We start from the raw sequence: 18709 nt of genomic DNA, 5'->3' as shown, positions 1-18709 counted from the left end.
CCAGCACTTTGAACTGTGCTCGGAAACGTACTGGGAGCCAATGTAGGTCTTTCAAGACCGGTGTTATGTGGTCTCGGCGGCCGCTCCCAATCACCAGTGTAGCTGCCGCATTCTGGATTAGTTGTAGTTTCCGGGTCACCTTCAAAGGTAGCCCCACATAGAGCGCATTGCAGTAGTCCAAGCGGGAGATAACTAGAGCATGCACCACTCTGGCGAGACAGTCCGCGGGCAGGTAGGGTCTCAGCCTGCATACCAGGTGGAGTTGGTAGACAGCTGCCCTGGACACAGAATTGACCTCCGCCTCCATGGACAGCTGCGAGTCCAAAATGACTCCCAGGCTGTGCACCTGGTCCTTCAGGGGCACAGTTACCCCATTCAGGACCAGGGAGTCCTCCACACCCACCCGCCCCCTGTCCCCCCAAAACAGTACTTCTGTCTTGTCAGGATTGAACCTCAGTCTGTTAGCCACCATCCATCCTCCAACCGCCTGTTATTTAGACATGGGGGAATGTGACTCCAACATGGCAATCCAGGGTACGGATGAGGCAGAGGTGTTCATCTGGGATGCCTCCACCTCTCTCAGTTTTCCACGGGAGGAAATTCAAGTCAGTGCAAATGACGGGAGGAGTTGGGGGCTTGTTTTTGTCTCCCTGGACTGTCAGATAAATATGTAGACCAGAGGTTAAGAGAGCTGTGGCTTTGTGGTTGCTGTGCTTAGCTTTTAAAATTGCAGCGTTCAGAGTTCAGCAGGTCTTGTGACAAGCCTAGCACGGAGGCAAGGGGCTTACATTCTCGCCACCCGCCCCGTCTCCCTAGGCAGCTTTTGTCCGTGACTGTCCTCTCTCTGCTTGGACTCGGTTGGTCCTGCCCAGGCTGTCCGCAAACTCCTTGAGGAGCAGGTTGGTGTTTGTGCATCTGCTTTGTCAGTTTGGGGATAGATTAATAGCCGTGAAGCCCAGTTGCTTCCATCCTGGCTGGCGTTGCTGGTAAAGGGGCTTACTAGGAAGCGGAACGGAGACTACTAATATAATATTGAGCACTTTGCCATGTTCCTCTGCGGGTGGATGGTTGTGGACCATTCTGCACAAGATTTTCTTGTGAAGTCTTTTTTTTTTAATAGATTTGATTTTAAAAAGTATAAACATACAAAATTCAAAATCCAAATATCGAGATTACTCTGAATCTCCTGATTTCCCCCGATCTCTTCCATGGGTCCTAATGATAATATTTACAACTGCATATCAATGCTTATCTTGGTTTGCCATTCTTCTCTGGTCGGGATTGTCTCTTCCTTCCATCTTTTTCTCTTGTGAAGGCTTAGCGGACAGGGGCTGCTCATCCTAGGACCCTGCCAAATGTTCGTGTGGATCTGAGAAGGAATTTCGTCCCTGTGGTCCGACTGCCCTCTGTTCTGATGGAATGAGTTGCATGCGGCTTGGCTCGCTTGCTTGAGCCACCTAGCGGTTTTGCTCAGTTAGCACCTTTCTGCAGCTCACCTGCTCTCCGTATCTGGTGTTACGGGCTCTTCTGGGTTGTGTAGCCTGATCTTTTGAGTGGAGAGGGGGAGGTTCTGGGTGGGGAGTGCTGCTTCCCCGCAGGGGCTTCAACTGAATGGCCTTTTGGTTGCTTCCGGGTCTGTGATTCTAGATCAGACATAAGGCCCAAAGAAGGTGGTGGACTCTCCTCCATTGGAGGTTTTTAAACAAAGGCTGGGCGGCCGTCTGTCATGGATGCTTTAGCTGAGATTCCTGTGTCGCCCGGGGTTGGACTAGATGACCCTCAGGGTCCCCTTCAGCTCTACAGTTCTACGATTCTAGGAGCCTGCCATGAGCTGAGCTCCCTGAGGCTGTAGAAGAAGCAGGAGGGTCCCAGGTTCCCTGGCCTAATTTGAGAAGGGAACTGGGCTCGGGGGGGACTTGTTTCACAACTTTTGAGGGGTGTGTTTCGCACTCACGGCCAGCTCCCTGGCTGCTGGGTCCCCCAGATGCTGATGGGAGTTGTAGCATCTGGAGAGCACCAGCTTGGAGGAAGGCTGTACGAATTGGTCTCTGGTCTCCAACTCTCCTCATGTGACTGTTATGTGGTGGGTATTCCAGACTAATTGTGCTGGTCCCGAGGGTTAACCGTGCGGCGAGGTCCGAGTCCAGTCCGAGGTCGAGGGTGCGGTATGGAGGCTGTCCGTCAAAGCTGAAGGCGGGGTCCAAGGCAGGGAGTCGGGTGAGGTCAGGAACTCTGGCAAGAATAGCAGGACAGGGTGCAGGCAGGAACAGGCTACCAACAATGTTGCTCCTGCAACCTGGGACTGGCCAGCTTTTATCTGCCCCGAGGCATAGGGCGGCCCCGATCCTCTGGTGACTCGCCTCTCCTGGCCTGGAGGCGAGCACTCCTCCTGCAGGAACTTAGTTCCCTCCGCCTCTCTGTCCTGAGCCTCTGCAGCTCAGGAGAGGCTGGAGGGTTACCGGACCCAGAGGCAACCTCAGCTTCCACTGACGGGGCTGAGAGTGGAGCACCTGCAGGCAATGGGTCCTCCATCACCTCAGGAGCCAGAGCAGACTCAGCTGGTGCCTGCACCTGAGGATCCAGCACAGGTGAGGACCCTTCAGGCTCAAGCTGGTTCTGGAGGCAGGGACTCCTGTGCAGGCTGGGATTCCTCAGGTTCAGCCTCTGAGTCCGAATCCCAGGCCATCACACAAATAAGCACAGAGGTCAGGCTAGTGGACTTGTTCACGTGGTGTTTGACTTTCTTCCTGTTTGCTTTTCCTCAGGTTACCATGTGATTCCAGAACTGGGCAGAAGCAGCAGTAGATATGCATTCCAACCACAAAGCTGAGAATGGATGCCAGCCCCGAGAAGTCACCCAGGTAAATAATTACAGCCGAGCTGGCCTATGGAGGTGAGGCTTCACTGGCCATAGGGATGTCGAGGGGCTGTGAAACATTTCCAGGTGTTTCCAGAGGAAGGGGCTGAGCATCACTTGGAAGTGGCGGCTGGATGCATGAACAGGCACCTCATGATCCTTTTCTGTCTGTTCCGTGGAGAGAAGGCACTGCTTTCAACAGCCATTGATGGTGACAATCAAGCTCAGCCCTTCTTGAGTCATACACGACACTGCTTGGAAACCTGCTATGAGATTCATTCCAGACATGGAACATTACCTTCCCTCCCCGGTTTCATAGAATCATAGAATTGTAGAGCTGGGACCCCAAGAGTCATCTATTCCAACGCGCTTCAAACCCACAATCCTGAGATCAAGTGTCTCATGCTCCGCCAACTGAGCTACCCTAGGACACTGGCATTTTTGACCATTGCCAACATTTCTATAATTTCTCTTTTCCTTACACATCCCATCCCCTAATTTCTTCTCCATCCTAAGCCTACTCAGTTCCTCCAGTTACTTTTCTTCTAAACAGATGCCCATATCTTCTTTTTAAAATCCTCAAGGCCAATTCAAGATTATTGTAGGCCAATCTAGTATGAGATTGCAAACAGAGGAGAATTAATTTCAACCAAAAACTCCAAAGTACAGTCATTGAGATATACAAATGGAAGAAGCAGAAGGTGTTTACCAGCAAGCCTAAATAAAACAGGCAACAACAACAACAGCCTGGAGAAATATATGTCAAGTTGTGTAAAAATATTCTTTTGCTGTTGGCACCATATTTTCTTATCACGATTCAGTAACAGGAAGCAAATCTTTATAAAAACCTGAAAGCACAGAAAAGGTCTACAACAACTTGGATAGAAAACTACGTGTAGGGTTCTCAGCCCATGGGCAGTATAGTAAATAATATACAAATAATCTCCTCCTCTGACCTTCCTCTTTTGCCATTGGGGAAGGCAGATGGCATAGTTGGAAAATGTAAATCTTGTAAGTATTGCCGTTGGGCATGATCAAGATGACAACACCAGAAGGAAAATGTTAACAGGTAATTTCAGTATCAAGTTGTGATATCTCCTTAATCATAGAATTGTGGAGTTGGAAGGGACTCTGAGGATCATCTAGTCCAACCCCCTGCAATGCAGGAATATGCAGCTGTCCCATACGGGGATCGAACCTGCAACCTTGGCATCACCAGCACCATGCTGTAACCTACTGAGCTATAATCAGTGCCGTTGCTTCAGGGGCACTGATGGTCTCACATTTATTGCTCCACCTACAATCTGTTTGTTGCTCAAACAGACATAGTTTGTTGTTGTTTAGTCATTTAGTCGTGTCCGACTCTTCATGACCCCATGGACCAGAGCATGCCAGGCACTCCTGTCTTCCACTGCCTCCCGCAGTTTGGTCAAACTCATGCTGGTAGCTTCGAGAACACTATCCAACCATCTCGTCCTCTGTCGTCCCCTTCTCCTTGTGCCCTCCATCTTTCCCAACATCAGGGTCTTTTCCAGGGAGTCTTCTCTTCTCATGAGATGGCTAAAGTATTGGAGCCTCAGCTTCAGGATCTGTCCTTCCAGTGAGCACTCAGGGCTGATTTCCTTCAGAATGGAGAGGTTTGATCTTCTTGCAGTCCGTGGGACTCTCAAGAGTCTCCTCCAGCACCAGAATTCAAAAGCATCAATTCTTCGGCAATCAGCTTTCTTTATGGTCCAGCTTTCACTTCCATACATCACTAACACATAGTTTAGGTAACTTGAATCTGATCATATGACTAGGTCTGAAATAGTACATAAATAGCACCTTGTTTTTATAGGCCTTAGCTTCACAATCCTTCTCAACCTTTCGGATCTTAACACAGTGCGCTCCAGTTGAGGCCTTCCTGCTGTCCTCAACATTTTAGCAATATCATTGGGGAGGAGGGCTTTCTTCCATCTTGGCCCTAACCTAATACAGCCTCTGTTTGATGCTACCCTAGTTGATCAAGACACACCTGGTGAACTCCATCAAAGCACTGCAGAAACATTACGTGACTTCCGACGCCCTCGTGACCAGTGACGATGGAGATGCCAACACCCTCTGCTGCGCCCTCGAAGCAGTGTTTGTGCACGGCTTGAAGGCCAAGCACATCAAGGCAGAATCGGGAGCGAAAGGGAGGAAATTTGCCGGGCGCCTGCCCCTTCCCCAACCAGCCTTTTGGGCCCTGCTGAAAACTATCACACACAGGTGAGGTGGGGAAGACAGCTGCTGTGAGGGTGGAGATTGCAGCCATCAGCAAAATTTGCTGATATTACATGCTTGAACATTGCTGGGCATGGAGTGGTGGGGGCATTTGCGAGATGCAAATGTGAGATTTCTGCTTACGGTGGTTAACCGAAGTTCAAGGGGATATGGCTGGTGGAGGGACTTCTCATCTCTTCTTGCTAAAGTCCTGCTAGGAATTTAGGTGGATATAGGCAAAAACTCCTGCCAACCTAGCAGTTCGAAAGCAAGTCCAAGTGCAAGTAGATAAATAGGTACCGCTCTGGCAGGAAGGTAAACGGTGTTTCCGTGTGCTGCTCTGGTTCGCCAGAAGCGGCTTAGTCATGCTGCCCACATGACCCGGAAGCTGTATGCCAGCTCCCTCGGCCAGTAAAGCGAGATGAGCACCGCAACCCCAGAGTCAGTCACGACTGGACCTAATGGTCAGGGGTGCCTTTACCTTTACCTTTATAGGCAAAAAAAGTCAGGGGCTGGCTGGACAATGAGGAGTGGCCGGGGATCCCTGTCAGAGAACCTGAAAGGGGGGAGCCTCAGAAGAGGAAGGCTTTGGGTTGGGGTGGGACAATGAAGACAGGTCAGAGGAGGAATGGGGGATAAAAAAACTTCTGGTTTTTTAACAACAACACCCCCCCACTTTCCAAGGTCCTTCAGAGCTCCCCCCCTTTTATGAAGATCACCCGCTCTGAGACTCCACAGCTAATTCTCCCCTGGCCTCCTTGCTGGCCCAATAATAATAATAACAATTTATTATTTATACCCCGCCCATCTGGCTGAGTTTCCCCAGCCACTCTGGGGAGCTCCCAATCAAATGTTAAAAACAGTACAGCATTAAATATTAAAAACTTCCCTGAACAGGGCTGCCTTCAGATGTCTTTTAAAGATAGGATAGCTGCTTATTTCCTTCACATCTGAAGGGAGGGTGTTCCACAGGGTGGGTGCCACTACCGAGAAGGCCCTCTGTCTGGTTCCCTGTAACCTCATTTCTCGCAATGAGGGAACCGCCAGAAGGCCCTCGGAGCTGGACCTCAGTGTCCGGGCTGAACGATGGGGGTGGAGACGCTCCTTCAGATATACAGGACTGAGGCCGTTTAGGGATTTAAAGGTCAGCACCAACACTTTGAATTGTGCTCGGAAACGTACTGGGAGCCAATGCAGATCTATCAGGACTGGTGTTATGTGGGATCAAGTAGGATCAATTAAGCCCTGGGGATTATCTAATTGATTTTTGATTTTTGAATTTTATTGTTATTCATATTTTATACTGTATTTTATGCTGCTTTTATAATTGTTTTAAAGTGTTTTAAATTTGTTGTTAGCCGCCCTGAGCCCGGTTTTTGAACTGGGAAGGGCAGGATATAAATAAAAATTTATTATTATTATTATTATTATTATTATTATTATTATTATTATTATTAGAGCTGCAGCATTAATGGGCCTTGTGTTCTCTCCCCCTTTCCTGCTCCTCTCTTTACTTTTCTCCAGAAACATCATTTCTGAGCTGGAGCACCTGGACTTCATCAACACAGACGTGGGCCGCTGCCGTGCTTGGCTGCGACTTGCGCTGAATGACGGCCTGATGGAATGCTACCTGAAGCTCTTGCTCCACGAGAAAGCCCACCTCTCTGAGTATTACCATTCGCCAGCCCTGCTACTGGACACCGAGGAGGTTGAGTTCCTTCTCACTTACCTGCAGGGCTTGTCCTCCCTGGCCTTCGACCTCTCCTACAAGTCGGCAGTCTTGAACGAATGGACGGTCACCCCTTTATCCCTGTCGGGACTTTGCCCAGCCACAGAGCTGCTTGTGAGTTTGGAGCCCCGGAGGAAAGAATCGCTGGGCTCCCTCTCGCTGTCTTCTGGCTCGGATGACGTTGAGGCTTCCCCAGCCCTCTTGCCCGCCGCTAAAAGCCAACGGGCAGAGAAACTCACTGCATCCAACCTGAGCATCAGCACAACAGGTTCCTCCCAGCTGTCTTCCAGCCTCGGCTCCGACGGCCTTACGCCTGGGACATCTGCTGCCACGCAGAACGCGGACAGGGGTGAGGAGCCCATCTCGGATGATGCTGAACCTGGCGTGGCAACAGCAAAAGACTTGGACCAGTCCCTCCAAGAGTGAGTATTGCAGAGGAAAGGGGAAGACCTTATTTATTTATTTTTTACAATAATATTTATTAAATTTCATCAATAGACATAACAAAAAAGAAAATATACAACAACGCAATAGAAAAGTGAAAAAGAAGGGGGGGAAGTAAACTTAAGATACCTAAACAGAAAAAAGAAACTCAATTAATTCATTAAAATGCATTTTCATAAACATTTTGGTTGACTTCCTCTAATCTCCTCCATTTGAATTTCCTCTTAATTTGAATGTAGCAGTTTCCAATATCATTATTTCATAAAACAATATTACAGTCGTACTCCAGTTTCTTTACCTTTCTTATAATACATTTTCTTATTTATATATTTAAATCTAATTTAATCCTAGGCCTGATTGGTTCTTTCAAGTGATTACATATCTTTAATATTAGGATATTTGTTCAAATAGTCTTTAAATTTCTTCCAATCTTCTTGGTATTCCTCTTCTTTCTGGTCGCGGATTCTCCCGGTGAGATCAGCCAGCTCCATAAATTCCATCATCTTCATCTGCCATTCTTCTACCGTTGGTAATTCTTGTGTTTTCCATTTTCTGGCTAGTAAAATCCTAGCTTCTGTTGTGGCATAAAAAAATACTAGGGGAAGACCTTCTTAGAGCTTGTCAGATGGCAAAGGTGGTCGCTCACGAGTAACCAGGCAGGACTCCGACCTGTTTTTACAGGTTTTATTTAGGTGCAAAACTATTTACAGTGCAGAACCCCAAAGTTCATGCCTGCCTCAATCGCTAGCAGAATCCGGGAGTGCTTGTTTCCTGACCTCCCCCAACATAAAAGTCTTGTTACGCCCAGCCTTTTCCTTCCATCTTTGCGCTTTAGACTTCTGCGCAGGGTGGGCGACGGAAGGGGTACGCTTCGCTCCTGGCCGGCTTGGCCAGGAGTGGGGCTGAGGCTCCCACCAGCACCCTCTGGTCCTTTCACCGCTTCCCCACTGGAGGTGGGGCTTTGCTCCTCACCGGAAGAGGAGCTCCTTCGCAAGATTTTCGGAGGCTCCCTGTAACACAACTGCCCCTCTGCTTCCAGCCCCTGCTCTGATGGCAGTTCCCTGACAGAGCTGGTAAATTGGTGTTCAGATCCTGATACCAGTTTCAGACAGTCTGAGCTAGCCAGTGCATCACAGTGGGCAGGGAGCCGCGATGTATTCCCAGCTCAAATTGCCTGCAGGCAGCAAAGGCGCAGGCAGGCGGATGGAGCCTGAGAAGGTTTGGGTCAAGCACATTCTTGAGCTCTGTCTGCCTACCTGCCTGCCCCCCTTCTCGCGCAAGCCAGAGTTGTATTAGGGGCTTGCTCAGCTGGGGGGTGGCAGGAGGCTTCCCACCCCACAGCTGAGCAATTTAAGGAAGTCCCCATGCCCCTCCAGCTTGCATGAGCTAGAATGGTATGGGGGCTTGCTCCTTAGAACTGGGCGGTATATCTCAGCTGTTTCTAAGGTGGGGAGGGAGAAGCCACCGAGATACATTCCAGACATCATGATATATCAGCATATCACAGTATTCAGCTGGTGATATATCACGATGGGGATGCGGGTGGCACTGTGGTCTAACCACTGACCCTCTTGGGCTTGCCGATTGGAGGGTCAGCGGTTCGAATCCCCGCAATGGAGTGAGCTCCTGTTGCTCTGTCCCAGCTTCTGCCAACCTAGCAGTTCAAAAGCACACCAGTGCAAGTAGATAAATAGGTATCACTGTGGCGAGAAGGTAAATGGCATTTCTGTGCGCTCTGGTTTCCATCACAGTGTCCCATGTGCCAGAAGCGGTTTAGTCATGCTGGCCATGTGACCTGGAAAGCTTTCTGTGGACAAACGCCGGCTCCCTTGGCCTGAAAGCGAGATGAGCGCCACAACCCCGTAGCCGCCTTTGACTGGACTTTAATCATCCAGGGGTCCTTTACCTTTATATAACGACTTTGAAAACCAGATTTCGCCTAGACCTTTTCATAGCTTACTTTGGCAATGAGTTTATTTTATTTTTTCCTAATCTTTATCTTGGTTGAACCTGGGAAGTTCCAGGTGGATAGCAACATGTTATTAAAATCATACATGGAAGCCTCATATTTGACAGGCTGGATTAATGTATGGAAACCAACCTTCTTCCTCTACCTAACAGAAAGTTGCTCTGATATCGTTAGACCTCTTTGTCAGGCATTTCTTGCCTCTTTGAGTATACAGTGGTACCTCGGGTTACAGACGCTTCAGGTTACATCCGCTTTAGGTTACAGACTCTGCTAACCCAGAAATAGTACCTCAGGTTAAGAACTTTGCTTCAGGATGAGAACAGAAATCGGACGGTGGCAGCAGTGGGAGGCACATTAGCTAAAGTGGTACCTCAGGTTAAGAACAGTTTCAGGTTAAGAACGGACCTCCAGAACGAATTAAGTTTTTAACCTGAGGTACCACTGTATATGAGGTGTCCCCGACTTCTCCAGTGAACATACTTTCCACCTCCAGTTTTCAACTCTCCGCTTGGAATGGTCCGTGACATCACAGCAGCGCAGCCAGTGGCTAAGGGGCTTACCCACAGTTGCCATGCGATGTCTGTTTTTGAATCTGTTACATGATATTTCTACCAGGTTGAGAGGTCAGAGTTTCTTTCTTTTTTTGTTTTATTAAATTTATAGGCTGCCCTTCATCCAAGGATCGCCAGGCAGTCTGCAGTATTATGTGTAGCCCAGTCCAGATCACAAATATAACTGATTTGAGAACTTGATCACGCACTTCCACGGCCGATAGAGAGGCGCTTTCTCAGCCTCAAATAATACTCTGTTTGAAAACAGCAAAAGCACCAATTGAGGATAGTTGCTTCTGAGTAGCATAGTAAGGTTTATTACAGAAAAGGTGTTGCCGTGCAGGTCGCAGAAGCTAAAGTCATTGTCTTTTAAGCCCAGTACCCTGATCTAAGCTGCAATCCTAAAAACACACTTAACCTGGGAATAAACCTCACTGTGTTATTTCAAATAAATAAGCATGCCTAGGATTGCACTGCTAATAAAAAAAAATGCTAAGAGAGACAGAACATTATGGTACCACACAATCACCATTCACCTTGGTGAGCCAAAGAAAGACATTAAGTGCTTAAGACACTCTATTGAATGACTCACACATATGTGGTGTGAAGCTTAGATCCCAGAGGAAGCTGTGGATCCCAGAGGAAATCACCCATAACTGACACATACGCAATGTATGGATGCTCATACTTTTTAGCTGTAGCTTTCCCAACACAACCTCCTCTACCCTCTTGAGCTTTTGGAACTCAGCAGATAATTCCCTGTATCGAAGGAAGAGCCACGCTAGCTTTCCATTTTGACATTTATTGGTGTTAAGCAAATACTGCAATAGGTATTGTGCCTGAAAATACCTTTTCCAGGTGCACAACAACCTTTTGTACAAGATGAGGAAGCTGTGGCTGGGGGTGGCTGGCTGGTTTGCCCAACAAAATTTGTGGCTAAGGAAGAATTTGAGCTCGTGTCTGAGTCACAACATACTACCCGCCGTATTACTTTCTGTATAACTATCCACTCCATTCTCAGAAGGGAGTGCTAAACCACAAAAAAAGCAAATTCCTTTGCATTAATCTTATTATCCAACTAACACATTTGTATACATGTGCTAAAATTCCTTATTTCAGGCTAATTGGTGTCTTAGTAGATAAGGAGCCTGCAGACCATTTTATGTCCAAAGGGGGTTACTGAATGTCTTGCCTCTGTTGGCAGAGCACAGAGTTTCCCAAACTTTGGATCTCTAGCTGTTTTTGGACTACAACCCCCATTGTCCCTAGCTAACAGGACCAATGGTCAGGGATGATGGGAGTTGTAGTCCAAAAGCAGCTGGAGAGAGACCCAAGTTTGGGAAACCCTGGCATAGCACACAGTATAGTGGGAGATGCAATCAAACAGATAACATGCCCCCCCCCACTCTTTTGAGTTTTGTTTTAAACTTTTGTTTTTCTTTCAAGGGTGCTAGCAGAATTCAGCAGAGCACAGGGAAAGCCGGAATCGACAGACACCTTGTCGGCTTCTTCCTCACTTCAGTGCCCCTGTCCCGCCACTGATCTCTGCACCACACGCCTCCCTTGTCCTGTAACAGCTAAACACCCTGCCAGCATCAAACCTCCTGACGCAGCAGACTCACAGCTTCCAAGTCCAGGTGACCCACCTCAAACCAAGGAAGCAGCTCCCGGTTCCAGGGTCCAGCAATCGCCTGCGCTGGACACAGCAGATGCCGCTAAAGGAGTAGCGGAAGCATCCCAAACTCATCGTAGCCTCAAGAGAGGAGGGGCTAAATATAGGATCAGTCAAGTTGTTGTCCGTGAGGAAAGCCACCCAAGGACAGGGCGACTTCTCTCACCAATCTCACCTGTAAGTCATATCTTGCCTCCCCAAATCCTATGAGGGCCTGTCAAAATCTTTAGTATTTCGCTCTTGTGAAAAGAAAATTCAGAATGGGATTTCCGTATAGTTCTGGTGGCAAGGGCAAAAGCCCAAATGTTTTGCTCAAAAGCCCAGTGACAGCATGTCTCTGAAGTTGTGTGAATGTGTTTGGTGCACAAGAGGGTTTTTGACTTCTTGGCCAAGCTTGGAATTTTAGGAGATCATAGGTAAAGGGTAAAGGGACCCCTGACCATTAGGTCCAGTCGTGACTGACTATGGGGTTGCGGCGCTCATCTTACTTTCTTGGCCGAGGGAGCCAGCGTACAGCTTCCGGGTCATGTGGCCAGCATGACTAAGCCACTTCTGGTGAACCAGAACTGCGCATGGAAATGCCGTTTACCTTCCTGCTGGAGTGGTACCTATTTATCTACTTGCACTTTGATGTGCTTTTGAGCTGCTAGGTTGGCAGGAGCAGGGACCGAGCAACGGGAGCTCACCCTGTCGCGGGGATTTGAACCACTGGCCTTCTGATCGGCAAGTCCTAGGCTCTGTGGTTTAACCCACAGCGCCACCCGCGTCCTGAGTTAGGAGATCATACTGTGCTTTTATAAAGGCCCCCCTGCCCAAATTAGACTGACTAGTCAATCTTGAGTTTTTATTTTCACTATTTATTGAACGATCTCACTGTTCATTCGCGAACCTCTGAGAACCTGAGGGAGTGTGGGTAGGCTTAACCTGCTCAAATGTGGCTGTTCGTCTGATGTCAACCAGCCTCTTGTGACTAATACCGATTATAGGTACAAGAATTAGCAGAGTCTCTCCTGCTCCTCTCAGTGAGTGAGTGGTGTTGACGAAGCGGTTACTCTGCAGGTCAGGAAATGCTTTTCCTTGCACTTAATTGGGAACTTCCTCTCCCCAATTCCATTTCCTCTTTGTACCGGCTGCCTTCAGAGGAAGCCTCTCTCTCATACCTGGCGCTCAGCCAATCTATCTGTTACACACGCAGCAGGAAGTGATGTCATGCTGCTTGAGTCAACCTGCCCAAATACCTGCTCTGCGTTCTACAGAGGAGAGCCCTTTAAAACCTTAAGGTTTAGCGGTTGAAAGTTGGCTGCACTTAAGGCTTCGGATAGGTGTCCCCATAACCAGTCACTGTGGGTCCTGTGTCTACTGTATGGAGATCTGGGAGCCATGGGTTTATATCACATCTCAGCCCGTGACTTGGTTCCTCATCTATAAAATAGGCGTATTAATCATCTGTCTTGCAAAGCTACTGCCAGGACAAACAAGGCAGAAATCCCGTGTGGGGCTGAACAAATATTTCAAATTCCTGAATGTATTGCAGATCTCTAGGGGATAATGATGCTTGTCATTTTTCTAGCGATACACAAATTATTAACCATAATGATAATCAAGGTTGTTCCTGAACATGGTCTTAACAGTGAGTCTGTAAGTGACTGTGGAGGCCAATTCTGGATATACATGTCATTCCGCAGTGAGGACATAGGTTTCTGGGTGGGAGTTGATCACAGTGAGGGTTTGCCAAGTTTGCCTTCCTCTCAGCTCGTTCCTCCCTTTCTTCCTGAGTTTGAGCATCTTCAAAGCCCGTGACACCTTTGGTAAAGGCTGTTCTCCAGTTGGAGCCCTTGCAGGCCAGTGATTCCCAGTTGTCGGAGTTTATACTACATTTTTTTAGGTTTGCCATGAGAGAGTCTTTAAGCCTCTTTTGTTGACCACCAGCATTACGCTTTCCACTTTTAAGTTCGGAATAGAGTAGTTGCTTTGGAAGACGATAATCAGGCACCTGCACCACATGACCAGTCCAACGAAGTTGGTGTTGAAGAATCATTGCTTCAATCATGCCATCCTGTATTTCTCTGGGATCATCAACTCAGCCCGCATAGACCCTTAAGCCCAACTCCCTGAGCGCTGCACTGTGTTCGGTTTGGAAGAAACTAGTAACCTTTAAACCAATTAAACAATTTTGCGCTCAGTAATTTTGCTTTCGGACACACTAATGCCACAGCCAAATCTTACTCCACTTTGTTCAGTAGTGCTTGTTTCTGAATAAGGGTGGATAAGACAGAAGCCTAAACCTTCAAGTAAATTATTTTGCTTCATATCCTTCATAAGGAGACATATTTGGTTCTGCAATACCAAAAGCTGTGTGAGCAGCATGGCCAGACATTTTGATTTGTGGTTACCTAAGTGTCCTATTCTTTTCGGTCCCAGCTCTTGCCCACCTAGCAGTTCGAAAGCACATCAAGTGCAAGTAGATAAATAGGTATCGCACCAGCGGGAAGGTAAACGGCGTTTCTGTGCGCTGCTCTGGTTTGCAAGAAGCAGCTTAGTCATGCTGGCCACATGACCCGGAAGCTGTCTGCGGACAAACGGCGGCTCCCTCGGCCTATAGAATGAGATGAGCGCGCAACCCCAGAGTCGTCCACGGCTGGACCTAACGGTCAGGGGTACCTTTACCTTTAAGTCTCCTATTTAGTTACAAACCAATATATACGTATCACTACAGCAATCGTTTAGAATGCATGCTTGCTCAAAAAGTATGTGAGCTTTATTTAGATCAAGTTTTATCATTGGTGTCTTTTCTTGATGGTTTAAAATTGACGGTTTCGACCACCTTAATTTAAAACAGGCCACCCTCAGGATAACAACCACCTCTATACAATGTCTCCCGCCATATGGTCATCGGGATGTATATTGATTTGGATCAAGGGGGCTCCATTTAGTCTTAGCCACTGATAAACCTACCCACTCCAAATACTGACCCTGTTCTAAATCCATTGAGGGAGGCTCATGCAGGTGATGGTTGGGGTCAAAGCCAAAAGTGGGAGAAAACACCCCACTTTTCTTTCTCTTTTGGAAACCCCTTCCCTCCCCTTTCCTCCGTGTCCAAGCAGGATGTTGGGAGGAAGCTGGACCAGTCTCGTCGGGGGACTGAACTAATTGCTCATAGGAGACTTATTTCTCCTCCTTCAATCTCTCCATTTCTTTTGGTTTTTCATCCTGGTTTTCCCTTGGACTCCCCACACTCTGCTACTTGAAATTACGCCAAGGGGCACAGGCCTTCCAGCCCTACTGCAGGGCTTGGGCAGGAACTGCGCCACTTCTATAAAGCCCTTAGCACGGTAAAAACGTTATTTGCTACTTGTTAATTTCCCTGTTGAATAGTCCAGCTGAATTCAGCTCTTTTTGTTCCCCGACAGGAAACAAACTGGATCACCGAGGATGACATTTACCTTCCCTCTCCTCCTCCTGAGGGAACAGCAAAAAGTCTCTCCCGTTCACTCAGTCCCTCGCCAGAGCGCCCTGCCGATAGCCAGCCATTGATACCAAGCGGCGCTCTGGACCAAGACAAGCTTCACGTGACCTCAGCCAAGGCCAGGAAGCCCAAACTGTCCCCCGAGGCGGAATCAAAGGGCTTTAGCGTCGTTCACCGGAGGCAAATGGGTAACTTGTTTTTCTGCCATGGGGCGAATGATGGGGTGGGGAGGAGAAAGCGATAGAAGATAAATTTGGGGTTGGCTTTAGCAGCCCAACTCCCCATCAAGGGACTCAGTGTCCCCTAAGTTGGAGAAGAACGTGTGGAGGCAGGAACCAGTCAAAGCAAGGCAAATCTTTATTTTTTTCCTGTTGCAACAGAGTTCCCTCACTTGCAAGGAGGGGAGGACCTAGAATAAAAGTGTGTAACAACTTTTAAAGACTTTAGAATTTGCCAGACCCCCTTAGCCAAAGACCACCTACAAGCATCATACCAGTAAGAGGCAGTCTACATTACAACAGAAATTTGAGAGTGTGGCTTGTCTGTCAAGATATCAGATAATGGTCACTGATTGCCTTATCCTGGCCAGTCTGGGCCATTCTTTCAAAATGGTAAATACCTTAGTTCTTAAATCCATTGTCAAAGACTTCCCTTATTCATGTGATAAGTCTGTTTACAGGGTTTGAAGGATTTTGCAACTGAAAAGAACTATTTCCAAGATCATAGAATTGTCAAGCTGGAAGGGACCCCAAGGGTCATCTATTCCAACCCCCTGCAGTGCAGGACTGATTTGTTGTTGTTTAGTCGTTTAGTCATGTCCTACTCTTCGTGACCCCATGGACCAGAGCACGCCAGGCCCTCCTGTCTTCCACTGCCTCCCGCAGTTTGTTCAAACTCATGCTGGTAGCTTCGAGAACACTGTCCAACCATTTCCTCCTCTGTCGTCCCCTTCTCCTTGTGCCCTCCATCTTTCCCAACATCAGGGTCTTTTCCAGGGAGTCTTCTCTTCTCGTGAGGTGGCCAAAGTATTGGAGCCTCAGCTTCAGGATCTGTCCTTCCAGTGAGCACTCAGGGCTGATTTCCTTCAGAATGGATAGGTTTGATCTTCTTGCAGTCCATGGGACTCTCAAGAGTCTCCTCCAGCACCATAATTCAAAAGCATCCATTCTTCAGCGATCAGCCTTCTTTATGGTCCAGCTCTCACTTCCATACATCACTACTGGGAAAACCATAGCTTGAACTATACGGACCTTTGTTGGCAAGGTGATGTCTCTGCTTTTTAAGATGCTGTCTAGGTACTTCCTTCTATTGCAGAGGAAAATATTTGGAGTCATTAAGAGAGTCAAGATGGCCACGGGATTGCTCCCCTGTACTATTTCAGACATGTGGTTTATGTACTTAACGTATGTGTGTTTACCTTGTGCGCTTATGAGTGTTAATTTCCTTTATGTCACCTTAGAATTCTTATGACGAAAGACAAGACAAAACGGTGGTCAGCAGCATCATTATTTATGACTTCTGAATCACTTATTTTTTATCCTCCACCTCCAGGCCTTTCAAACCCTTTCCGTGGCCTTCTGAAGCTGGGGACCCTGGAGCGGCGAGGAGGCATGGGCATCTGGAAGGAGTTCTTCTGCGAACTTTCGCCGCTGGAGCTGCGCCTCTTTGTGGACAGCGAGGAGCGGGTGTGCGTGGAGACCTGTTCCCTGCTGCGGTGCGATTTCCTGGGGGCAGCTCACAGCGACGGCCGCTTTGACCTGTCCTTCTCGGGCAAACGGCTGTGCCTCCGGGCCGCCTCTCGGGACGAGGCGGAGGATTGGCTGGACCGGCTGCACGAGGCACTTCAGAAATGTAGGCCTCAGCCAGACGAAGGCTGGGAGACCCTGGAGGGCACCGAAGCAGCGGAGGACCCGGATGCGAACTCTGCCGCTGGTCCGCCCGGCGAGCTTTCGGCCCTCTTGCAATACAACGGGACAGGCAGCAACGGACTGGACTGGACATGCGGTTTGGACCCTGAGCTGGATGCGGTCAAGGAGTCTGTTTTGTACCTCGAAACCGAAAAGACGTGGGCCCCTTTTGTTTTCTCCTTGTCCTTAGAAGCCCTGAAGTGCTTCAGGGCCCGGAACGGGGAGAAAACCCTGAGCAACAGCTACGGGATCGAGACCATACAGGACATCCTGCCCGACGTGAGCCTGGGGGGCCCGGCCTTCTTCAAAGTCATCACGTCGAAAGCGGTGCTGAAGCTGAGAGCCGAGAACGCGGAGGAGGCAGCCGACTGGAGGGACTTGGTCCGCCGGATGCTGATGTCGTACCTGGAGACGGCAGAGGAGGCCTTGAGCCTGGGGGGCAACCTGGACGGGAACTCGCAGGCCGTTTTGAAAAGCACCACCAAGGGGAATGGCTTCCTCCTCAAGTACCTGGTTGCCATTCCCACAGAGAAAGGCCTGGACTGCCAGAGCTTCATCTGTGCGGGTAGGTTGGGGAGCGGCAAGGTGGCTGCAAAGCAGAGCTCAGGGTGGGGAAACAGATGCAGTGGTACCTCGGGTTAAGTACCATATTTTTTGCTCTATAAGACTCACTTTTTCCCTCCTAAAAAGTAAGGGGAAATGTGTGTGCGTCTTATGGAGTGAATGCAGGCTGCACAGCTATCACAGAAGCCAGAACAGCAAGAGGGATTGCTGCTTTTACTGCACAGTGATCCCTCTTGCTGTTCTGGCTTCTGAGATTCAGAATATTTTTTTTCTTGTTTTCCTCCGCCAAAAACTAGGTGCGTCTTGTGGTCTGGTGCATCTTATAGAGCGAAAAATACGGTACTTAATTCGTTCCGGAGGTCCGTTCTTAACCTGAAACTATTCTTAACCTGAAGCACCACTTTAGCTAATGGGGCCTCCTGCTGCCGCCGCGCCGCCGGAGCACAATTTCTGTTCTCATCCTGAAGCAAAGTTCTTAACCTGAGGTACTATTTCTGGGTTAGCGGATTCTGTAACCTGAAGCATATGTAACCCGAGGTACCACTGTACAGAAGACTCTCAAAATTGCCAAGGGCCAGTTTGTAGCATCCTTGTTGTTGTTTAGTCGTTTAGTCGTGTCCGACTCTTCATGACCCCCTGGAGCAGAGCACACCAGGCTTTGTCCATGGAGCTTTCTTGGCAGGGATACTGGAGTGGCTTGCCGGTTCCTGCTCCAGGTGGATCACATTTGGTCAAAACTCTCCACTATGACCTGTCCATCTTGGGTGGCCCTGCACGGCATAGCTCATAGCTTCTCTGAGTTATTCAAGCCCCTTCGCCATGGCAAGGCAGTGATCCATGAAGGGGTAGCATCCTTAGGAACACTTAACATAAGAAGAGCCATGCTGGATCAAGCCGAAGGCTCATTTTATCCAGCAATCTTTTGCGACAGTGGCCAACCAGGCGCCCAGCAGGACCCGAGTGCGACGGCGCTCTCCGATTCTAGCGATTCTAAGCAACTGGTATCCTGAGACATCCTGCCTCTATTTCAGGCTCCGGGGAATTCTCTCCCTCCCCCGGTGCCGCCAGGAGCAGAGAAAAACAAAGAGTTCTTACTAATGAGTTTATTCAGTCATCACACCAAGAGACAAGGAATGCAATCTGTCTCCCTTGATGGCGTTGCTCCAACTGAGCTCCTCCCGCCTCCCTTCCTTCCAACAGCACTTTCCCTTATGGTGGCCGCCAAGGGCTAATTGTCTCTGAGTGCTTTGCTCTTGCTCCCTCAATGAATGTCGAGTTCTGGGAGAAGGGGGCTCAGAAATAATATCCA

General features: G+C 48.7%; 1 protein-coding gene across 3 annotated transcripts in view; it reads left to right on the top strand.

Annotated features, from left to right (window-relative positions):
- The window catches only part of PLEKHM1 (pleckstrin homology and RUN domain containing M1), a 41443-nt gene that overhangs the window by 11978 nt on the left and 10756 nt on the right, over positions 1-18709 (top strand). For 2 of the 3 annotated variants that reach the window (XM_053361396.1, XM_053361395.1), the window contains exons 2-7: positions 2766-2861; positions 4857-5104; positions 6623-7249; positions 11238-11640; positions 14874-15117; positions 16481-17401. In XM_053361396.1, coding sequence (XP_053217371.1) covers positions 2808-2861; positions 4857-5104; positions 6623-7249; positions 11238-11640; positions 14874-15117; positions 16481-17401 — 2497 coding nt within the window. In that variant the 5' untranslated portion in view covers positions 2766-2807. Of the gene's footprint in view, positions 1-705; positions 900-2765; positions 2862-4856; positions 5105-6622; positions 7250-11237; positions 11641-14873; positions 15118-16480; positions 17402-18709 lie in introns of those variants that run through there. The other variant, XM_053361397.1, reaches the window with a different exon arrangement.

Source organism: Podarcis raffonei, chromosome 13 (genome assembly GCF_027172205.1).
Source record: "Podarcis raffonei isolate rPodRaf1 chromosome 13, rPodRaf1.pri, whole genome shotgun sequence".
Lineage (NCBI taxonomy): Eukaryota > Metazoa > Chordata > Lepidosauria > Squamata > Lacertidae > Podarcis > Podarcis raffonei.
This window is presented reverse-complemented; position numbering and strand designations above follow the sequence as displayed.